The 24,161-nt window shown below is 60.4% G+C and overlaps 1 protein-coding gene across 1 annotated transcript in view; it reads right to left on the reverse strand.

The window, feature by feature from the left end:
- Positions 1–24,161, reverse strand: part of MACROD1 (mono-ADP ribosylhydrolase 1) — a 145,513-nt gene that overhangs the window by 110,691 nt on the left and 10,661 nt on the right. Inside the window, 2 exon segments of the mRNA XM_042958231.1 lie at positions 22,477–22,593; positions 23,237–23,338. Coding sequence (XP_042814165.1) covers positions 22,477–22,593; positions 23,237–23,338 — 219 coding nt within the window.

The following is a 24,161-nucleotide window of genomic DNA, read 5'->3' on the forward strand; positions in this document are numbered from 1 at the left end:
GTGGCCACCACCGTGCCCTGGCCCGTCTTCCCCACACCTACCCACACCTTCCTCACCCTCCACCTGAAAACCCAAAAGGCCGAGTCTGGAGAGTCTTTGCAGGAAGGTCCTTACTGCCACCGCCCCTAAATCTGTTTTACGGCCATCAGGGTGCACGTCCCCGTGCTCCTCTGTGCCAGGTCCCTGAGGCCCAGCACAGCGCCTGGCACACAGGGGTGCTCTGTCTTCTCTTCTCTGATCCTCCTTTCCCTTCTCGTCCACCCCCTCGGGCTCAGGTCAGAGGGCCCAGGCGGATGGATGTGTGGGCAACGGCCTCCCTCCCATCCTTCCCCTGCCTCACCGCAGCCAGCACAGGGAGGGGCTCCTCTAAGCGGCTTTTCCTCTCAGAAGCGGTCCCTTGGCCCCACCGATCACCAGCTGTGAGCCTGAGGGGGAGAGCCCGCCATTTGGCGAGATCTAGCAGCCAGCCGGGAGTGACTCAGTTTCCTGTCTCCCAGCTGAGCCTCAGGTGGGTGACGAGGAGGGCAGAGAACGGGGTGCCGTCCCTACTTTGCCTGCCGCTCCCATCCAGAAGCCCTGCGCGCCCAGCCACCCATCTGGAGGAACCAACCTGGCTTTCTCCTGCAGACAGAAAAACCAATGCGACAGGAGCCAACAGTCAAAGCCGCCGCAGACACGGGGCCGCCACACGCTCGTCTCCCTGGAGCCGGGCCGCCCGGGGCACTTTCACCTGCCCTGTGCAGGGGCCCTGTTTGTAGAGTCCCACCCAGCTCCGGACGGCCCGGCTTTCGAAAGGTTCTGGGCACCCAGGAGGCAGACAGAGGACCCCGAAGCTGGCCTTAGGTGTTTTTTTTATTTATTTTTTTTTAACCCGGCCCCGCTGAGAACTCCACCCTGGCCTCTAGGGCCCAGTGCCAGGCTGCAGCACGGGGGGATTCTCTGGATGGAGGGCCCTGGTGCCTTCCGGCTGGTAAAGAGGTGCTGAGAGCCGTGGGGAGGAGGCAAAATAGCCCAGCACTGGAGGGTCTGTCATCTGAGAGGGGGAGAGATGGTGCGGAAGGGCGGGGGAGGCTGCGGGGTTGTGAACACAGGCGCGCCACAGGCGTAGCAGGGTCGCACGGTTCGGCTGGCTGGAGCGGCCGCCTGCTAGTTATGAATGTCACCAGGCAGGTGTGAGCCAGGAGGTAAAGGGGAAGAGTAAACGAAAAGAAAGCCCCACGCGTGGGCACTGCCGAGTGAATGTTTTTTAAGAGCCATCAACAGCAGTTCCCTTGCCCGATGTTAAAAGGTTCTCTGTATCTCATTTGGTATTGTAAAGATTTCTGGAGCCACCCCGCGCTTCGCCCAGGGGGCTCCCGGTTCCAGCAGTCAGAGGAGGAGAGGGCCAGGGAGGGAGGAGGGGGTGGGTCCCTGCGCTCCAGGAGGCAGGCTTTCCCGGCCGCACGATGGCACAGGGAGGGCAGGCCCGGTCTCTGGAAAGCCGGTGCCCAAGGCCCCTTCTGCCTTCCCGGCCGCCCTCGCTTCCCCGTGAAGCCCCGGCCTTCCTCACCCGCAGGATGGGCCCTGTGAGGCCACCCGGCCGCCCGCTCCTTGTCCTTTCCCTCTCTCTCTCTCAAGGCTAAAGCAGTCTCGGGGGGCTGAGCGATGGGACCATGTCCACGGCTGCCTGCTGCCGCCCGAGACCGGGGCCTGCCCGCCTCGCTCCCGACCTCGCCCCCCCAGACGGGGGGGTTGTGGGAAAACCGAGACACCCAGACACCCACCACGAAACAACACAAACCAAAGTGCACTGCGGACCGCCCTCTGGCCTCCTTCTCGTAGGTGCCTTGCAACTTCAATGTTGAGATGAATGTGATTAACTATTTGGTCCTTTTTTCTGTTTGTCTGTTTTCATATAAAATGTCCAAGTCCACTTTCCTTGTCCTTTCTTGAAATAAATAGAAAGATTTAACTTTTACAGTCATCTCGGCTGCTGACTCGGCTTGGGGCCCGGCGCGCCAGGGGCCAGGGGCCTGCGGCACATGTGGGCTCGACGGCCCCCACCCCTCCTCTCCGGGGCCTCTCCTCTCCGGGGTTCAGCTCTGCTTGTGGGGGTCCCACCGGCACGGAGTGGTGGCCTGGCACAGAGCGGAGACTCCGGGCTAAGTTCCCTGGGGCACCGTCGGGATCAAGATAATGATTCTGCTGCGGGGAGGAGGGACCTCCGCCCCCATCCCGTTGGTCCTGGGAAGGTGGACCGCCAGCTGAAGGCAGACGCCGAGGGGGTCTCCACGTGGACATGTATTTGTGGGAGCCGTGGATTACCCCACGTGGGCCCCTAGGTAAGACTGGCCGCGCACGGGCACTGCAGACACAGGCTGTTCCTCTACCTGGTGGACGCTGGGCTGAGTTCTTCCCCCTGCCCACCCACCCGGAACCCCCTCGTCTCCTAGGCACACCCCCACGTTCACCAGTCTCTAAGCCTTATGTGATATCTCATACCCCAAAGAGGGGGAGAAAGGGAAAAAAAAAAAAAGATGACTTTCCATGAGAACAATGGCAGTTTCTGCTAAATTTAACATAAAATAAGAACTCATTACTTCTGCCTTCGATCTGAGTGCGTGTCTGGATATGGGTTAATGAGTTTTTCCCTTCATATTCCAAGGAAGCGAAGGTATTTCTCCCCGTGCCTTGGCGATGGGTGGCGCGGCTGGGGTGACACAGGCATCCCTCTCCCTCCTCACCTTCTCTTAGCCCTCACCTCCCATCTTGGCAGGAGCCAGCCAAGAGAGAACACTCCAAAGAGCAGCACACAGTGTGGCCTTTGGGAGAGGACAGGGTCCGGTCCTCTAGCTCTGGCTCAGAGCCGGCGCATAGTGGGTGCACAGAGGGGCCACCCAGCTCTTTCTCACCCGACACCCATTCTCCAGGGCTGCGGAGCGATCTTAGAGCACCTGAGAGCACAGTCAGCCAGATGGTCAGTAGATATATGTGGAGGGCCTACTGTGTGCTACGGTTGGACTGGGGCATCCTTCCTGCCTCACGGAGGAAGAGGGAGGAACCCCCACGGGGGAGATGGGGGCCTTGCCCGGGGCCACCAGGGCGGAGGGTCTCTGGGGAATCATGTTTCCACTGAAGGTGTTTCTTCGGATGAGGAGGACTCAGGGAGCAAGAGAGGAGGCCTGAGACGGAATAGAAGACAAGTCTAATTGTGCACCTCCCTCTGCAAGGCTCTGCTTCCTCTGTAAGCACGGTACCTGTCCCCTGGCCCAGCCACACCAGTAACTCCCCAGGCAGGCCCTGCCCTGACTCGGCTCCTGGTCTGTGCCTTGCTGATGTTCTGGGCTCAGATGCCCTTGAAGGCCCTGGAAGGTTCAACGCAGGCACTGTGTCTAGTAAGGCCCCCCCCCTCCAGCTCCACCCTGGGCCCCACACTGTGCAGGCGACCAGCTCCCGCGCCTCCCTCACTGGGGGCCCCTGGCTGGCTGGTCTCACCAGTCACCCCTTAAGGTCCCTAGAGGGCACTTGCCTGGCACACAGGAGGCACCGGTGGCCGTGAAGTGAAGGAATAAGTCAATAAACACCAGCAAATCAGCCAACGGATCAATTGATCAATGCTGAGTCCCAGGAGGGGCAGCCCTTGGCAGCCCCAGAGCCCCCATAATCTGACTTGCCCAAGTGGTCTTACTTCTCCCCTCCCCCTCCCCCTGATGAGAGCAGGGAGAGTAGAGGGCGGGGGACGAGGCAGGAATGGGCCTGCCCCCAGTACGCAGTGGAGACAGCACCGAATACCAATGCACCCGCAGGGCTCCCTTCAAGCCGGGGCAGGACATTAGGGTCCCCAAACTATGTTCCTTAGCGCCTAGAGCTAATAAACTTTCTGCCCTGGGGAGAAAGCCACAGTCACATGCATTTGGGAACAACCGGATTAATGCCACTCCTGTTTTGGAGGCTCCTCAGACAGGCCCTCGGAATCCCTCAGAAGTCGGTTGGATTCCGGGGCTACACCGCTTATTCCCGTGCCTCAGTTGTTGCCTCGGTAAAATGAGTGCATGGTAAGAGCTCACCGTTCTTATTTTTACCATCATGACAGCATTGACCCTGCTGATGCGTGCTGGAGGCTCCTCGGAGGGTACAGATTGCTGGGATCCCCTCCACTTTGTCAGGGAGTGTAGGCCCCCATCCCTGACGTGCGCGCGCGCATGCGCAGAAACACACACACACACACACACACACACACACACACACACACACACCCCAGCATTTATTCAGCATCCCTGGCCCTCAGGCACAGAGCCAGGCACTAAGTTGGCTGGCATTTCTCACTAGGAGGCTCAGGTATCCCCAAATGGTCTGTTCCCCAGACCACCCCAACCGTAGACAGCCGACGTCTGCAGCCTGCCCTCTGAAACCTGCCAGGGGCAATCTCAGGCTGACCCAAGCTTTCGGCTGCAGGAGGACAGGGTGCGGGGATGGGGGCATCTTAGGCTTCAGTAAGTGCCCTCAGGGGTTGGAGACCCAGACAGGGTCACAAGAGGGACTCACCGGGACCTGTGGGGGAAGTTCCGGGATCTGTATTTCAGGTCTATAGAACGAAGACCTTCCAAACGTTAACTAACCCTTTCTGACAAGGCGCAGATGGTCTGAGAGGCAGCGAGCTCCGTCCTCACAGGAGAGCAAGCAGAGCTGGCTGCCGGTCCCTCAAGGGGACATGACTTCTGGGTGGGGGAGGGGACCCACTGACCCTGAAGAGCCCCTGTCTCCCTATCGTGTCTTCCAATGGACCCTGGGAGATGGGAAACCTCCTCCCCCCCCCCCCCACCCCGGCCCCCAGCTTCGGGACTTGCCTTGCCCTGCTCCAGCCAAGCAGCTTCTGGCCCTCTCCTCCCCAAAGAAGTCTCAGGACTCACAGGTCACTGAGGTTACGGGCAGGTATGGGGTAAGACCCCAGATGGCTGCCCTGTGGCCAAGGGGCATCCCAAGACCCAGGGCCTTGGCTTCTTAGATCCAACTCCACCTGTTTGGTCAGTTGGAGGACCAAAAGTTCCAGTTCGGATAGGACAAAGGGTGGCCACTACACCCCGTAATCTGGACCCTGCCCTTACCCGGCCACCACCAGTTTCCGGAAGCTTCCCTCCTCCCGCGCCCCTACTTCCCAGGAGGCGTTGCTGACCTCACCGAGCATCCTGGAGAAGAGGCAATGGAGCCCAGGAAGGAATCAAACCCCAAACCACACCCCCACACCCAAGTTCTGTGGCCAATTCTTAGCACCCTGCTTAGGAGGCCCCCCCGGGGTGGATCAGCGGGCAGCCAGCCAACCCCCAGATGCTGCATCAGGAGGCCTGGGTGGAACTTGCTCAGCTACTCTTGGGAGCCCCCAACCCCGGTGTGCTTCCCCCCGGCCTCGCTGCTGGCCGCCTCCCCTGCCCTCGGCCGCGCCTCAGGCCCGCTCGTCAGCACCTGCTTCTCCACCGGCCGGCCACACCGTCCAGCACCTCTGAAGGACCCTCTCCTCCCACGGCAAAGTAAATAGGATCTCTCCAGCCACTAACTGACAGCACAAATGAAATCCTGGCGCTCCCCCTCGGAGATTTACGGGGGAAGTGAAATCTTATTTGCACCGTTGCCAAGCCTGGGCCACGATGAAATTATGCCTCGAGAAGAGACCCGGCCGCCTCCTCGCGGAAGCGGCCGCATCAGAGATGGGCTTATTAAAAGCCACAGCGGCCACATTTCAACCTGTTTCAGGTGTTAAGTAATTTACTGCCACCCAGAATTCAGTGGCAGGTTTTTATCATTTTTCTTTCCGTTGATGCAGGCCAGTGGCCCCCGAGGTCCCTACCTGGGGGATTGAGGGTCTAAATGCTCCCTGCCCCCCTCCCCCAGCACTGCGGAGGGAAACGGGGGAGCAGGAGCCTAGGAGGGGGTGATCGGGGGGCGCGGAATGGCAGCGGACAGCCCTGCCTCTCCTCAGGGTTCCACCAGGCTGGGCCAAAGCTCAGGGTGGCAGGGAGACAGGCTCTAAGATCCCACACCCCACATTTGGGAGACCACTGATCCCCCAAAGACGCGGCAGGTGTCTTCTGAAGGCAGCAATAGCATGAGCCCTGTGAGAGCAGCCACTACAACCAACCCCACCATCGAGTCTTTATTGGGTACCTGCTGTGTGCCAGGCCCTGCTTAAATGGAGGACCCTGCACCGAGTGGGGCCCCAAAGTCCCCTGCCCGACGGGGCTCTCGTGCTGCTGGTACTGAGCAAATATTTGGGATTGATTGATTAAAATCTCTGAGAGGCAAACGGGCGCTTGAGAGAGGAGACGGTGGCATGTGGGGCACCAGAGGGAAGGGGCGGGGAGGGCGGGAGCCCACCTCACTGAGCTACGTGCCAGTGGCCGCAGCAAGCCTCGAGGCAGGACCTCCTCCATGCCACTGACCTGTGCCTTTCACTGCCCTGGAGCACGGGCGGTGCGGGGTTCGTGCTCTGCCTTCCCCCTTCCCCGGTCCCCAAAACTCTTGGGGGAATGCACAGCCTCCCATTCACAGGACGCGAGGACAGGGAGCCCTCTGTGGTCTGGGGCTCACAGGGTCACAAAGGGCCCCAAGTCCTCCAAGCCCCTTCTCCGCAGTGATGGCTGGAGGGCTGTTTGATGCCTGCTGACTTTGGGGGGATTAAGCCTATTACGGAGGCTAGCGGGGTCTTATCCGACGCCCTTTCTGACACCCCCCCTTCTCCACCTGTTTTCAGATACTCCAGGAAGACTAAGGGGAATCTTCAAAGTCCAGGCTGAGCCAAGAGCAGAAATTCTTTAATTAGCTTTCTCTTGGATCGGGTCCCTGGCAAATGGATTAGTTGTGGTGGGGCGGGAGAGAGGGACTGGAATCCTCCTTAAAGCTGAGATTACAAGCCCGGGGTGAAGGGCTGGGGGGGCTGTCACCAGGGATGGCGGGTCCCTGAGCAGCCCCCGCCACCACCACCACCGAATCAGCGACTCCCCGGGGGCTGGCAGATGGAACCTGTCACCAGGAAGGCGCGGGAGATGTGCTCTCAGCGAGGCCGTGGTCCTCGGGAGTCGGCGCGGAAAGATGCTTGGCAAGGCTGGGCTGTGTGCCTGGGTCTCCTAATGAATGTGCTTCCTTTCCGTGTGGCCGCCCAGACCTGGAACTTCATAATTAGGGGGGGATTTCCTAAAGGGGCACCCATCTGTGAGAGGTAAGGCAGCACAGCCCCCGATGGTGCCGGGCACCAGACATCTGTCACCATGCTCTAAACTCAGGTATCCCCATGTTCAAATGAGCAAACTGAGGCCCAGGTCTAAGAAGCTCGCCCAAGGCCGCAGTGGCAGAGATTTCATTTGGGACCAGGTCTGTCCAGGATCCTCCCACTGCCCCAAATCCTGGCCCCCAAGGCCCCCGGAGGAGGCCTGAGCGAGGGTCTGTGAGCCCGGAGGAAAAGGCCCGAGTGAGCCCCCACCAGAAATCGCTGCTGGGAAGGAGGCCTCCCCAGGCAGGCCTCTTCCAGGAAGCCTTCCCTGACCAGCCCACAGCACTTTGGATTTCCCCATCAAGGCGCTTTACACCCTGTGCTGTAACCCTGCTGTCCCCACCATACACTGAGCACCTTTCAGAGGCGGACATTTGGTCTTCATCATATTCTGAATGAAGGAAGGAGGGCTGGGCCCACCTCAGTCTGGGGACCAGAGAGAAACGCCTGGTAGGAGGCTGGGCCTCAGGAGCAGGAGGAAGGGAGGGATTCCGGGAGCCAAGCTCCAGGCTGGTGTCTCTCCCGGGCCCCGGGTTCCCCTGCTGGCCTGCTTTGCCCAGGGAGGTGCACAAGGGGTGGGTGGGAGGATGATTCAAGGACTCGGAGACCCAGATTCCCCGACCAAAGCCGTTTGAAGTATGACTCGTGCTCTCCCCCTTGAGCTCTGCATCAAAGGCAGCTCCACTGTGGTCCGGCCACACTGTGCTCTGCAGATAAGAGCTGCCCTCGCAGAGCAGGCTGACAAAGGGCGTCCAGGCTGCCCCCAGCTTCCCTCTGGCCTCCCTGTTCCCCATGCAGCAAGCCGAGCCACCCCCAAACCCCTGTCTGGGGTGCTCCTGCCTCCCGCCTTCCTGACCCTCTGGACGGCTCTGCCCCAGGGTCAGCTCACTACAGGTGTCCCGGCTCCCGGGGGCATCGCAGCCACCTAAGCCACATCCCCCTCACAGCCCGGCACCCAGCACCTGCTGAATGAAGGAACACGAAGCTGAATGAACGGCCGTCTGTGGAGCACACGGGAGGGAGGTCTAACCCAGGTCGGGGGGGGAGGGGGTTCTGGAGGAGATGACATCTGAGCTGGGACCTGGAGCGTGACCAGCGCCAGCCCGGTGAAAGTGGGAATAAAGAATGCTTCTGGCAGGGGGGAGAGCCTGTGCAAAGGCCAGAAGGGGTGAGAGCACATGCAGTTATGAAGCCCGAAATCATTGATCTGGGCCGGGATGGAGAGGGTAGGAGAGGAAACCAGAAAACGCAGCAGAGGTTCTGGGGCCAGACGATGTAGGTGCACCAGCCAGGATCCAGAGAGCCAAGGGCGCTACTGGGACAAGACCTTTCCCACATCGAGGCTCCCGAGGGTGTTGCAAGAAGCTGTGATAACAGCCAAGGCTGCCCAAGTCTGGAGGGGGGGAGTCCCCGTTTCCATCTGGTCTCTGTGAGTACCCGCTACGCGTTGTAGGGTATGCCTCCGGCACCAGCCACGGGGCTACAGAGAGCCCTGAAACCAGAGGCCCAGCCGAGCCGCAGGAAGCGGCACCTTCCCACGAGGGGAGGGGCCCAGGAAGACCCAGGATGAGGGAGCGGCCGGGTGGGGGCAGGGGGCAGGGGAGCCAAACCCCCCAGGAGCATCCCCAGTGGCAAGCGGGCTAAGCCAGGGACACGAAAGGCAGTGGCGGTGACCCTGCTGAGATCTACTGGGAGCGGAGAGTTCTTATGTGTTCTCTGGCGTAAAGCAAGTGTTTCCAAGCTCCTACTACGTGCCGGTTTGGTGCAGGCCGCCTGCGGGTGAGCCCAGGAAAGGGCCGCTCTCCTGCTGCCGCTGCACCCGCCAGTATCGACGCTTCCCGCCTCTGCCTCTCGGGCAGTGAAGAATGATGTCTCTCATTTCAATTAGCCTTTTCCTGATTACTCGCGAAGTTCTGCATCTTTTCCCTTGTTTACCGGCCATTTGTTTTTCTCCTACCGGGAATTGCTTGTCTACATCCTTTGCCCATTTTTCTTATTGATTTGTAGGAGCTCTTCACATATTAAGAGAGAAGCGGAGAAGCTTCTGCTCTGGGGCAGACCCTCAGGGCCTCCCGCGAGGGTCCCTTGGTCCCAGGAAAGGGAGGAAGATTTGCATGGGTTTCTGGCTGCCCCCACTGAATCTCTCTATACTCATCCAGCTCCCAAATGGCCAACTTTGTCAGAAGACAAAGCACCTTCTGCAGGTGACAGTCCCTGCCAGGTCTGCATCTCAGCTGGCACAGCCCCGAGGGCTTATTTTGTACTTACGCTGAGAAGTCTACACTGCCAGTGGCTGGCACCCGAGGGGAGCCGGCAGGTGTAGCTGGGCACCCGGGAGGAAGGGCAGACACTCACTGTTCCAAGGACAATTCAGTGGGGGCCACCCAGCAAAAGGGGCAGGTCCCGAAGCCTCAGGCTGGCCCTCCCAGCAGAATTCCAGGGCCCCCTCTGACACACACCATCCCGGCACCCGCTTCCAGCCGTGACGGCTCCTGCAGGGTGACCCAGGCCCGAGAGGACGCCTCGGAGCCCCGCCCCCTCACCCTCTGCCACCTGACCTGCGGCCCCGTGGCTTATTTTCTCTCCGACGCTTTCCGTGTTTCAGCAGACAAACAGCACAGCCCACAAAACTGATTTCGAAAGCCTACAAAGGCACGAACGTTTAGGGAGCCAGGAAAAGTAAGGCCGCTCCTTTCCCGGAGTCATGGCTGCCAGGAGCCCGCGCGGGGCCGTTTCTGCAGCTGGGGCTGGCACAGCACGGGGCCAGCCTTCAGGCTTCCTCGAACCAGGTGGTAAATGGCCACTCAGCACGTGTTCCAAGGGGCCCACAGCAGCCCAGGAGGCCGCGAACTGCCAGCTTACCTCCTCTCTGACTCCCCCGCCCGTGGCCACACCAGCTCCCCCAAGAGCCTGGCCGGACTCCGTGGCCCCCTCCCTCGCCCAGCCTCCGCTAAGCACCTGGCAGAAGGGTCAGATTGCAGATTGCAGGCCACCGTCTGGCGCCGGCTAAGGTCACCCCGCTGTAGTTAGAGCAGGAGAGAATGTCCATGCTGAGGGTGACCTGGTGGGCAAGCCCATCACCCTGCTCTGCGCCACGCTCGGGCGAGCCCTTTGGGAGGGCAAACAAGGCTGCCATAAAGGCAGCCACCGTGACTTCTGGATAACAAGGGGAATGGGGTGTCGAGGGGGGCCTGGTGAGGCTCAGCCCTCCCTGCCGAGCTCTCCAAACACCTTCCATCCGGGGCCAACGACGTGCCCACTAACCAGGAGGACACCTAGAACCATACGTGGTTAGCACGTGCCCACTCCCTTCCCTTCACTCACTTACACACTTATGTACTCATTCATTCATTCATTCATTCAAGGGTGATGTGACATAGTAGAAAGGACCAGGATACAGAGCGAGATGTGGTTCAAGCTTCCTGACCGGGGACACGTCACTTAACAGCCCTGCATCACTGCTTCTCAACCTGAAAGGAGGAATAGCAAAGCCACCTCTCCCGGCTCAGCTTGTCTCATCGTTATGATGACCATCCTGGGCTCAGACAGTTGCCGGATGAGGGCGGGACCACGTCTGATGCTGCTGGGGGGCAGGAGGCTGGGCCAGGTGTGACCAGAGGGGCCAGAGGGGCAGGCGCAGAGGAGAGGGCTTCCCCGGAGGTAGCGGGAAGGACCAAATGACCCCAACAGTCTTTCCAGGCAAAAGGGAAGCCAGGTCGCGAGACAGGGCATTCAGGCACTGAAGGTGCCACCTTCGGGTAAGATCCACGGTGCAACCAACAGACTCACAGACAAGGTAAGGGCGGGACCCCCCTGGGCCTGTGGGGCCCCCCCCTCCCAGAAGTCATCCTCTTTCTTCTCCAGGATGAAAACACATCGTGGCATGGAAGTCGTTCAGCCTCCAGCTTAACCACAAAGAGGTAGAGAGAAGCGAGGATCCGCTAACCAGGGACACCCCCCTGCAAAGGAGCCCCAGAGTTTCTTCGGGATCCTGGAGGGGTGGGGAAGTGGGGTGTCAGCCCACGGAAGCACGGGGGCAGCCTCCGAGGGGCTCTCGCGCTGGCTGTGGGGCCGAGAGGCAGCATTTGCATGGAGAGCGCTTGGTGGCTGTGGAATTTATGCAGCTGCCTGTGTGATTCCGGAGGCGAGACGAATCTCCGGCCGCTTTTCTCAGCGGGAACAAGTCTTTCCTTCAAATCGATGGTGACACATTTTTAAACTCTGATATTAAGGAGGGAAAGATTTTTCTGGCCCCCTGGGGGCAACCCTTATTAGTCACTGGCTCGTCTGAGAGAAATCGCAGAGGCAGACCCAGTGGGCCTGGGTAAGGCCAGAGGCCAGGCCGGCTGACACGGGAATGGACAGTGACAAACAAGAGGGCAGAGGGGGACTCGCAAGTCAGAAGCAAAGCCGTGTTGGAGAGACTCGGAGAGCGAGGCTGGGGCCGGGGGAGGGGGGGGGATGGGGAGGCAGGGGCGGTGGGCTCTGGAGCAAGGTAGGAAGTCTCCGTAGGGGAAATAAAGAAACACTGGTGAGGGTAATAGAGGGAGAAGATGGAGAAAAAAGACAGACTAGAAAGAGGCATCAAGCTCAAGAATAAATTGATTTCCAAATGTGAAGTTACAGAAAGTAAAATCTTATTCCCCATCTTGCTCTGGCTGCCAGGAAGCTCAAAGCCACCTTTACATCCAGTTGCCACAGACTTGTTCGGCCTAGTTATGAGGTGTCGTCTGGGCCGGGCCAGGGTAGGTGCCAGGAGCCAAGCTGCCCCCCAAAGCCCCCTAAGGGCATAAAATAGAAGGGGGGGGCATGAACCGTAGTCTCTCAGTACATCGGACACCAGCATCAAGTGGCAGGTGGTAGGGCTGAGCAGGGGGCCACGACCAGGAACGAGGCCAGAGGTTGGCAGGGTGGAAAGCACGTGCCATGGGCATCCAGGCCAAAAGCTCCCAGGTGTGGCCAAGTGCACGGGGCACGTTCTTATTGGACGCCCAGCTCAGTGTCCTCCCATGTCCCTTGTTTCTTCCTGTCCCTGTTTTAATGGCTCCCTAGTTTTATTGTACCTATTTTTCAGTGGAAATAGGTGGGTTAAATATTTTTAAAAAATCAATTCCAGCTCAAACGCCCACTTCCTCGGTGATAACAGCCACCATTTATTGAATTCCAACGGCTTGTCACATTTTCATGAATCTTTTCCATCCCCTCAATCGCCTTCGGGGGGGTGGGGAGGGGGGAACGTGGCTCTCCCAGCAGGGTTCACGGAAGAGGAAACTGAGGCTCAGAGGGGAGGTGTATCCTGGTCAAGGTTACAAGAGTTTATAAGTGACCACGGCGGCTCTGTCCAGTCGGTCCCCTGGCACGCCCCCATTCCCACCCCTGAGCCCCAGAGCCCAGCACTCTGCTCTGTGCAGGGGTGGCGGGGGGGGGGGGGCCCTCCTGCCGGCCTCGTTAGCGGGCAGCTGAGGCTGAGTCAAGGTCAAGGCCAGGGAGGCACCAAACACAGTCCGGTGACCCACAGAATTCCCTCACCCCCTGACCCCCGCCTACAACGCCTGGGTCCCCTCTCTGCCAAAACCCAAGGCTTCAGCCACAGCCCGCCCCACCTTCCCGTGACCCTCACCGGGGAAAGATCCCCCCGCCGGCTGCCAGACGGGATTCAGCTCCTTTGACAGTCAAAGCCGCAAAGCTCCCATCGCAAATGTCAATTCTGGGCCATTTGCTTCGTAGATTTTAATGTTCCTGTTTCTCCTCAACATCCTCAGCAAGGTAGCTCTTGCTTTTCAAAAGGGATGTGGCGTTTGATGATGTTTAAACCGTACGTGAAATACAGCCAGGCGGCAATAATAAAACAGACGCGAGCCCTGCTGGCAGGGGAATGGCTGACAGCCGGGCCTCTCTCTTCCCACATGCTACTCCGCAGCTAAGCTCCTATTTTTATGGCAATTACAATGTCCGAAGAGGGGGAGGAAGCAGGGATGGGGAGGAAGGGGGTGGGTACGGCCGTACGAGGACCACTTGTAGCTGCTGGGAGCGGGGTGCAGCGGATGGGGTTTGAATGAACCAAAGCGGGTGATGCCAGCCGGGTGTCCCGGCAGAGGAAGGCCGGCCCCATCCGCCACCGGGCACCGCCCTCCCGAACCGCTGTTGGCCCTGGCTCCGTCCCCCAGTATCCGTCCTCCCTGGTGGCGGTGGAGGGGGGGTGCTGGAGTCCTCACTGGCTCTGTCTCCTGACACAACCCCTCCTCCCCCACCGCGAGGACACTGATAGCTGTCGCCCCGTGTGCGGGAAGCAGGGCTCAGGGCACAGGGCACCGGGAAGCCTCCACTAAGGGAGCTCGGCCACCACCTGTCATCAGGGAGCTACTGCGCAGGCAGGCATTCTCGGGCCGCCCGAGCCCCCCAAGGGCACCGCCGCGTGCACAGCCCCGTCCAGGGATGGCGACCTGGGGCCGGCGGACACCTGCCCTCCGGGGGCTCCCGTCTGGTGGTGGAGTGAGGTATTTCACTACTAAGAACGACAGTTGTCGCTCACGGAGCCCCTGCGGCCTGCCAGGCACTCGTTCACTTTCCTCTAACCCTCCACGGGGCGCACCGGTGGAAACCGAGGCTGGGAGAAGCCGTCAGCGGAACCGGATTTTTACCCCAGTCTGTATCGTGAGCAGCCACGGCCCTGGCCCCCACTTGCCCGGGGCGCCCTCCCCACGGGCGGCTGCACCCTCTCACACGCGAGAAATCGAGACTACTATTCCCATGTAACACGCACACCCTTCCCCCACTGAAGGCCCTGCCACAAGAGAGGGGGCGCCGGGCCCACCTGCCCTGCACCCTACGGTCAGCAAACCCCAAATCAGGAGGGCCCCCTGCCTCAGCAACCCGCCCTGGGCCCAGAAAGGGCTCAGTTTCCCACGGGAAGGACAAGAAGGAGGTCCCCTCAGGCCTCCCCTGTCCCCGGCCCATCTGAGCAGCATGTGACAACAGGCCCCACCCTGTAGGACAGTGCCACCCTCCCAGAGAAGCAGCAGCAGCAGCAGCGAATACAAGAGCTGGCATTTCTTGAGGGCTTCCTTTAGCCCGGACATTGCACTGTCTCCTTTCAAACTCACAGCAACCCCAGGAGGCGGGGCCTGATGCCCTCTTATTCCCATTACACAGACAAGAAAACCGAGGCCGAGATTAGATGACCTGCCTGAGGTCTCACAGCTTGTACCCAGGACGGCAACTGCCACTGCCATGCCCTGTGATGGGGTCACCAGAGCTGGTGGGGCTGTCTGGGGAGCAGGGGTGGGGTGGGGTGGGGCGAGGAGACAGGGCCGAGCCTTGGACTCTCTTTTAGGCCATGTTACGTCCTAGAGACCACCCCACGCTGGGGCCAGATCAGGCCTCAGCCAGCAGGCCTCAGGGTCAGGGTTGGGGGTACGTATGAGCCCACCCTAGGGGTCCGGAGAGAACAGATTCGGCCCAGAGCCCCTGCAAACACAGCCGGCTGCACAGAGCTGGGTGTCGAGAGGAAGGGAAGGGGCGCCAGTTCCTGGGGAGGGCCCGTGGCTTCCGCGTGCTGCGTCCAGACCCCTTCACCTCCCAGGGACACGGCGTACCCATCCGTTAAACAAGCAGGCGAGCCACAGCCTCCTGGAGAGGCCTCAAGCCGGCTGGGCAGCCCTTTGCCAGGGTGCTGGCGGATCATTCTGGTCGAGCAAGCCAAGGGCCGCAGATCCAGCCCTTTTCATGCTTGGCCAATTTAATGGTCCCCATTAATTTCCAAACACACACATTCCCACAAGCTCCGGCCTCCTCAGCTCAGTGCTCGGGAGAGAGAGCACGCTGGGAACACAGACAGGCACACAGGTGCAGGTGCTGAGGCCAGCCGGCCTCAAGGACAGGGAGGAGCCACTCGGCAGGGGGCAGGGAGGCACCGTGTTTCCTGACCTTGTGTCTGTCGTGATGGGGAGAAGAAGGACAAGGAGAAGGGGCCCAGTTCCTGGGGCGGGGGGGGGGGGGGGGCAGGCCTGCTTTGCCACTTTCCTGCTGTGTGACCCTGAGCAGGTCATGGTCCCTCTGGGCCTCAGACACCCTCCCATTTTCCTCTAAGAGACAGCAAATGCCTTGAGGGCAGGTACCGGGTCCGCCTGAGCCTTGTATCCCCAGAGCCAGGAACCTCCCAAGCAGCCTGTAGTGTCCACGGGCAAACGCATTGCCGCCCTCTAGCCCTGACATCGAAGACGACGAGTCACGGGGGGGCTGAGCGGTGTCTGGGCTGGGGCAGGAGGAGGAGGCCCAGAGGGGGTCACTGGCACTTCCAGTCCCTCCCTCTGTCTGACCCACTCTCAAAGGCATTCAATCATTTATTCAGCAAACTTTCACTGAAACCCAGGACAAAGGGTCACCGGGTCCAAGGCCCACGGCCCACCCACGTGTTCCCTATGGAAGGACGGGAAGGATCTGGCTAATACACAGGAGACCTGGCAGAAGACCTGGGGGTGGAAGGACCTTTCCAGGGTCCTCGAGTCCTGCCCACTGGCCAAGCTCCGCTCGCTGGACCAGGCCTTGCGAGCCCTCAAGGGAATCTCAATAATTCAGGAGGGATCCATCATTTATGAATTTATGTAACCGCTTCTCGACCTTGTGGAAACGAGCCGCCCTCTTCCTACAGTGGGGGAAATTAGGCCTTGGCACCGTCTCGGGTGTTGTGGGGAGGGGGCCAACTGGACCCCAGGCCTCCCAGCCGGCCTTCCAAGCTACTCTGTCCCTCACCCCTACACTAGAAGCAGAGGGAGCTTCTGAGAACACAAACGTGACTGCATCCCCCTTAAACCCCAAGTCTGAAAGGTGAGGGTTTGATTCCTGGCTCGGCCTTTTACCGGCACTCTGGTCCCGTGTGGGCCTCAGTCTCCTCGTCTGTAAAATGGGGGACATATTAGCACCTGCTAATAGTGAGGCCATGGGTGCGATGTGGGGACAGCTCCCGGCCCAGAGGGAATAATGAATAACAAGCTGCGAGAGCCTAGACACAGAGGCTCTGTGGGCTGAGTTGGGGGCAGGGGGCGGGACCCAGGTCAACCAAGCACGACAGGAGCTACAGCCCGCCACGGGGCCTCACAGGGCCAACGAGCCCAGACCCAGCCGATCCCAGACCCAGATGTTAGCACCACCTTTCCTGCATCAGACCGCCCACTGCCTCAAACGCCACCGCTCCCCCCACTCCTCAGCTGCGCCCCGCAGGGGGTGGGGGTGACAACATACCTACTCTTTGACCAGAAAAGAAAAGGGAACAAGGAAGAGGTGTTCCCACCCCCACCCCCCAAAATACAAGGATTCCGGGTGGCTCAGTCGGTTGAGTGTCTGACGTCAGCTCAGGTCAGGAGTTCGAGCCCCACATCAGGCTCGCTGCTGTCAGCTCCGAGCCCACTTTGGATCCTCTGACCCCTCTCTCTGCCCCTCCCCAGCTTGTGTGTGCGCTCGTGCTCTCTCTCTCTCTCTCTCAAAAATAAATAAATATATATTTTTAAACACAAGGATTTCCTGGAAGCTCCAGAGTCAGGCAAACCTCCCCTCTCAGCACCAATACTGGTTAGCTGTGTGGCCTTAAGCAAGTTACTTCACATCTCTGAGCCTCAGTCTCCCCTCTGACACCGTGGGCTTACATAATAACACCAGGAGGCCAGGAAAGGTGGCATGGGATGTGCATTCAGCCCAGATCCGGAGGGAGACCCTTGCTCAGGACAGGCCATGGCTCATTCCAAGCTCCTCAGAGCTTCCCCAAGTCTCCCCTACCCTGTCTCACCCCTTCCTGCCAGGGCTCTCCCTCTCTGCCCCTGGAACGCCCTCGTCCACCTTCTGACGCAGTGCCCCCTTCTCAGCACGAGCCCCGCCTCCACTTTGCCTCCTCCAGGCAGCCTTCCAGATTGTCTGCCACCCCTGCAGCAAAAGCCCTCATGGACTTTGCTATCCCTTTCCATTCATGTGTCTCACCTCACACTGGGGATTAGAGAGTGTGTCTCTTGTAGCCCAGGGCCTACCTCCCTGCCTGGTGCAAAACAGGCCTACCGCACAGTCTGCTGAATGAAGGAAAGGCCACATAGGAGCTCCAGTTCCGAATCAGTCACCTGCCAAGCTGCGCCTTGGTTTGATCACTGAAAGTGGGGACCGCAGTCCTGCCTGCCTCCAGGATGCCTCCACGTCAGTGCCACGGCGGGGAGGGAGGGGGCAGGCCCTCACCGTGGGCCCCCGGGGGCCTGGGCCCAGCTCCGGCTGGGCTGTCTGCCCCCAGGCTGCCCCGCACCCACCCTCCCTGCCCACTGCGGAGAGGTTGCTGCCGTCGGAGGCAGCCGGCAAGCCTCAGCAAACACATTTAAATCTGAAGTGACAGATAAAGCGATTTACTGCGACAGTTTAGCGTCAGATCACTTCCCACAAGGCAGCCGGCGTCCCTCAGCCCCTCCTGCTTGCTAGTCCATCAAGGCGGTCTCTAAATCACTGACTCTGAGCGGTGGCCCAGGGCCGGCCGGGGCTGGGCTCCTTGGGGCCTCCAGGCAGCGGAAAGGATGAGGCCTGGACGGTGACTGGCTCACGAGGAGGAGGGGGCTGTAAGCGGCTGGCAGATTTTCACAAATCAAAGACCCAGGACTTAAGGACACAGAGCACCACTTCATGCCTTATTTTAAATAAATAAGCGGCTCAAAAAACTCCCAGCGAGGCAATTTGTCGCTGTGAAGCATGGCTTTCCACCCGCTCTGCACGTCCCGGCCCGCGTGCCCAGGCCCCTCAAAGGCCTCACGGCCCCCCTGGGTGGGGCCGAGGATGGCCCATTTTTCAGATGAGGAAACAGAGGCTTGGAGCCACCACCAAGAGGAATACTGGGATTCCAATCAGCTCCTGGCCTCTGTGCCCACCGCGGCCCTGACTCGCTGGCCTGGGACGGCTTTGAAGGGGAAGATTCCTTCTGTCTGCACAAAGCATCACATTCATCCCTGCTCTGTCCCGTTATGCCCTGAAGGCCAAAGCTGGCAGCCGGACCCCTGGGCTGGCCAAGAATGGGGGTCTTTCTTTATGCTGGGCCACTTCCTGCCTGGGACTCAGCTGTCTGCCAAAAACTAGGGAGCCACAGGCACAGGCCTGGTAAGCTGGGAACCTCAAGGGCAAGGAAGTGACCCCGCCAAGGTCATACCCCCCCCATGGCAATAAGAAGATGCAAAAACCCCACAAGCCGAAGCGTCCTCCCCCCCCCCCCAGAACGGAGACCCCCAGACCTGAGCTTCTCTGGAGGAGATGCCAGGCACAGCTCTCCCCAGACGCAGCCTTGGAAGGGGAGGGCGGGGGGGTCGTAGGCCAACCTGGAGCTCTTCTGCTGCAGAACGGGGGGGCCCGCAGGGGCTCCCTGGTTTATCTTGCCAGCATGGCAACCCCATTTAATTAAGATGGATGCGGCGTGCCCCCGTGGGTAGGAGCCGTGGCCCGCTACCAGATGGCGAGAGCCTGAGACACTCCGGGCACTGCCCGAGCGAGCAGCCTCGGCAGCAGCCTGTGAAAACACGGCCGAGGGGGGCCCGGGGTGGCCTGCACTTCACCTGGGTGCTCGGAGGGTCCTGCCCCTGTGACCGCCAGCCCTGCCACCCACCTGCCAGGCATCCCGCATTCTACTCTCCGTCCCAGCCCCCCTCCATGTACTATGCAGCATACATCACAACACACACACACACACACACACACACACACATCCCACAGGCATCGACCATCATAGATCCCACACAGAGTACACACACGCTCCAATCACATCGCAAATACCAACAGAGTGGGGTAAAAAGCAGGCCTGGACTTCAAACGCCAGAGGCCCAGTTGGCAAACAGTCTGATTTCCCCAAAGTCCCGAGAGAGGCCATGGGCAGAGTCGCTGCGCGGGGAGAGGAGGAGGCCGGAAGGCAGGGAGGGCGCCCGGCCCCGGCCATCCCCAAGGATCCCCAGGGTCCCTCGAAAGGGTGGGAAGGGAGACTGCAGCCAGGCTGGAGACACCCCAAGCTCACAGCTCTTCAGGATGGAGGGAGTTTAAAAAAAAAAAAATTCTTTTTTAATTTTATTTATTTTTGAGAGACAGCGAGGCGGAGGGTGAGTGGGGGAGGGGCAGAGAGAGAGAGGGAGACACAGAATCCGAAGCGGGCTCCAGGCTCTGAGCTGTCAGCACAGAGCCCGATGCGGGGCTCGAACCCATGAACTGCAAGATCATGACCTGAGCTGAAGTGGGACGCCCAACCGACTGAGCCACCCAGATGCCCCCAGGATGGAGGGAGTTCTAAGGATCCTGACCCCCTTTACTCCCGCGAGTCCCTCCCAGCTCCCCTGCATGCTTCCCCCTCCACGGTCCCTGCAGCTGGAGCCCAGCCCAGCCAGCTATGGCACCTTCCCTGCCCCCATCCCCATCTGGCCACAGGGACAAAAAGAAACTCCCCACACACACAAAATCCAGAAACTCCAAAGCTGACCTCAAGTCCCCAGCACCACCACCCCCGCCCCCACCACTCCCCATGGGCCTCTGACCCCCATGGGACCAACACTGCCCTCAGCTTCAAAAATAAAAATTTAAAAATTCGCACCCCGCTATAATTGCTCGCTCCTTTTCCTCATTGTGGCTCGGCGGTCGGTGCTGAGAAGCAATTATTCATGGCTAATGATTATAATCAAGTCAAATAGAATTTAATGGACACGTATTCTCTTCCTGCTTGAAACTTTACATATGAATTAAGCACATATGGGTTTCACGAGGCACAGACCAGATTTATGCAGGCCCGAAAAGCCCCGCGTTGCCGCGACTTTTATTCTGCTAATAAACAGGCTGATTTACGGGCACCACCGGGCGCGGAAACCGCGATCTCTGCTGCCCCCTGGTGGGCGGCAGGCCGGAGCTGAGCCAAGGCCATTGGGGCCCCCAGGGATGAGGCCGGAGGACCCTGGGCGTGGGGCCCCAGGCCACCGCCACCAATAACCCCTGAGGTCTGACCAGTGGCAAGGCCACCGGGAAAATGCTTGGAGGGAGGGCCCAGAGGGGAAGCAGGCTCTGTGTGGGAGCCCTACGGTCGGGGCCTGCCTCAGCCATTCCCGGGGGATCCTCCCTGCTGTGAGAATCTAGGGGAAAAAAGGAGATCCCAGGACAACACACCAAGAAGCGTCGGGTAAACTGAGGCAAGCAGGGAGAGGTGAAAACTGCTCATCAGCAGGAGGCGCCCAGCATCCCTTGGCATTCTCGCACACCCAGAGCATCAACGGCGGCATTGGTTCTAGCGCCAACAACAGAGGCAGGTGATGGGTCCTTGGTTCACTCCAGGTGCTGCATGAGCATCACCGCTCACGAGCATGGGTCCCTAATGCCCCCAACAACCCAGTGACTGGGCTTTCTACCGTCCCCGTCACGCAGAGGGGGAGACAGAGGCCCAGGCACGTACACGGAGAAGAGGAGTCCCCAGAGAGATGCGGCAAACACCCCCACCCCCAACCCAGTGCAGCTGAATGCAGCTGGGACCAAAGTGCTCTTCTGAGAGCGAGGGGGGCTCAGAGCCGCTGCCCTCGGGAGTCCGGCCAGGCACAAGGGCATTTCAGAAAAGCCACGAGTCCCATCCACGGCCCCGCATGCAGCCTCCACCCTGTCCCTACTGCATCCCACCAACACCCTCCCTTGGGCTCCGCACCTCCCTCCTGGCCCTCCGACTCCGACTCCGTTAGAAAGGAGCTGATAAGATGCCCCATTTATCCTTCTGACCACTTTGCAGCTCATCAGGAAAAGTGCCGCCAGGGATCCATTCACACCCTTGCCAACGACGGCCCAGGCACCCAGCAGAGCGGCCCCACCAGCCTGCAGGGCTGAATCCTCAGCCGCGGCTCCAAGGCTTGGTCCTTCCACCCCAGACCAGCCCCTCCTGGGTCCAGGTGGCAAGAAGGCCCTTCTCTTCCGGACCACTAGGACATCTGCCGACCCAGCTTGGCTTGTCTTCACCCCATGTCTCCCCAGAGACTCGCAGACCTGCTAAGCGGCCTGAGAGAAACCCAGCAGAAGCACCAGCAGAAACTCGAAGGTGACCGAGCTCCCTCTGCTCTGAGTCAGAACTCCTGCCTTTGTGTGACCGGTCACCTGTGCGCTGAGATGGGCAATGTGGCGGCGGGGGCGGGGGGGGGGGGTGGGGAGGACACCTGTGTGACTGCACAAACAGGCAAAAAGATACACAGAACAATGCCACTGCCAGAAATGCAACCCAGACCACCAGCAGGCGGGGCTGGGACAGGCCGAGTGGCTGCCTCACCCCAGGTTCCGTGAGCCCGGACCAAGAAGAGCAGCAGGGCAGGCCCACCACGTCCCAGGGTCACTGGGCGATGCCACTCCCTGGCCAGCGCTGGGGTTAGACACAATGGCTGCAAGCCCGAGGGCAAGGTGGAGGAGATCTGAGCCGCTGGGGGGGGCGGGGGGGCGGTGCTGAGACTGCACTGGTCGGGAGGTGGATGTGGCGGCACAGCAAGGTTTCCCCAGAGGAGGCTCTGCCTGCGTCTCCAAACCTTTCTCGAAGGAAGCTCCTCCCCGCGAAGCTTGATAAGCAGGTGAACGAGGGCTGGGATTCACCCCCACTCGTTCTGGCCCCACGAAGTACCATGGACTTGACTATCCCTTGACGCCCCACTCCTGACCTTGGCCAGACACCCGCAGCCTAGGAGGAGGGCAGCCACCTTCCTCCAGCCCCCAGGAGGGAGAGAAGCAGGAGGCCGGCTAGAGCCACAGCAGGAAGCTGAGCGTAGGGCACAGGGGCCTCTGCCCCCGCTTTCCCCTTGACGAGCTCCCTCGCCTGCTCCAGGTATAAAGGGGGGGGGCACGGCAGGCAGGAGGCAGGGGAAGGAGAGCAGTGGTCGGGCGTCTAGAGCCCTTGAGGTCAGACCGCCCTGTTCTGGCCTCCGCCTTCCTGGCAGGGCAAGCCCGGCGCGATTCCAGCCAAGCTCTCTCCCTTCCCGGCCGCTAATGGGTCTCGGAGCTGCAAGGCAGCTCGGCCAAGGAGCCCCCGACTCGGCAGGTCAAGGTTTCAAGGGAAGGCAGTCGGCACGGCCCACGCGCTGGGCTCCTGTGGCGCCGGCGAGCCACCCGCATCCGGCCACCCGAGCCTCGCTGGAGCCAGGCGGCGCCCACCCGCGCCCGGCACCGCAGACCGGAGCGAAGGTGACGAGGCGGCCACCCGGGTCTCGGGCGCGGGCCAGCCAGAAGCCCCCACTCACCGGCGTTGACGATGGCGTCCACCTCCAGCTTGGTGATGTCGCCTCGGAACAGGGAGATCTTCTCGTTCAGTTGCTTATCCTTCTTGTACTTTGGCTCCTCCACCTTCGCGGTCACCCCTGGACAAGCAGAGGCCAAGGGGTGGGGGTCGGAGAGAGGCCCGCACTACAGAGGGACCCACCGGTGCCTCCGTCGACCCCCACCCCCACCCCCTCCGGAGGCAGCCTGAGGCGTGGTGACTGAGGACACTGGTCACGGCCACCCACGATGATTAAGCACCTCTCGTGTGAGGCACACGCTCGGTGTCCTTGAATTTTCGCAAGGTTAAACACAGGTGCACTATTAATGTCACTCATCCCCATTTTACAGACGTGGAAACTGAGGCCTAGGCGGGTGACCGCCTACCGGTTCCCCGGGTGCCCCGGGTTAGCGGTGGCCGGGCGTGCAATTTGCAGGGCCTGGACGCTCGCCAGCGTGCCCCACGGCAGGCCACTATCCCTCTGCGTCAAATCCCGGCTCCTGACAACCGTGCGGGCGGGCGGTCCGGGGCTCAGTTTCCCAACAGCACAATGCGGATAAAAACGGAACCTGCCTCAGACTGTGCTCATAATTAAGGGAGGTGATGCACGCACCGTGCCCCACACATAGCGAGCGCTTGACGCACGCGGCTGGCCTTCCTGGCGCGGTCGGTACGACGCTCCCCCCACCCGGGCTGAACAGGCCCCCGGCCAAGTAGCCAGGGGTCCCCGGCGCAGGGCCTACCTTTCGCCGTCTCCTTCCATGTCGGGATCTTCTTCAGCCTGACGAAGTCCCTGCAGAAGTAATGTTCCTCTCGCTGCTTGTCGCTCAGGCCCTTCAGAAATGCTACAGGGGTGAGACGGGGCAGGCAGGAAGGAGAGTCAGGGCCGGCAGGCAGGAAGGAAAGCAGTCCCAGGGGTTTCTCCCACCCCCCAGCCCCCGTAGGCTCCCCTCCTCACCGAGACTGTCACCTCGTCCGAGGATGCGAACCAGCCCTACATGTCCACCCTTCCCACAGGCACACGAAGAGGCAGGGTGTTAGAGCCAGGAGGCCCCTAGAACATTCCGCCCTGCCCACTTTGTTCAGGAGGGGAACTGAGGCCCGGGAAGACAGAGGACAGCTCTCAGGTACCACAGACCTGAGTTCGGGATTCAGCTCTGCCACTCTCCAGCTGTGTCCACGGACCTCTGGGTCCCTAATTTCTACATTTAGAGCATGAGGATTAAGATGCCCCTTAAAGGATAATCTCAAGCTTACTCAGGGCATATAAGGAAAGCAGGTTGGTGGCACGGATGAGTTACATCATCAGTTACATCCTCAATAGACCGCTTCATCATCACATGGTTATTTGGAGGGGGCAGGACACAGGGAACAGGACAGACATCCTCCAAGAGCCAAAGAACCAAGGAGATCTGGTGGCTGTTCGCGGCATCCCCCCAGAACGGGCAGAGAGTTCCCCACAGACAGATGCCCGGGTGGGCTTCTCCCAGTGTGAACCAAGTAAGCAGCTAGAATTGCCCCCATCTTGCAGAGGAGGAAACGGGGATCTCGGAAAGGGTAGGCCATACATAGTCACACATAGCCCCTTCCCCCTGCTCTCTCTCTCTCTCTCTCTCTCTCTCTCTCTCTCTCTTTCAGCACGGAGCCCCCTTCTGAGGCTTCCCACTA

The sequence above is a fragment of the Panthera tigris genome, chromosome D1, assembly GCF_018350195.1.
Source record: "Panthera tigris isolate Pti1 chromosome D1, P.tigris_Pti1_mat1.1, whole genome shotgun sequence".
NCBI lineage: Eukaryota > Metazoa > Chordata > Mammalia > Carnivora > Felidae > Panthera > Panthera tigris.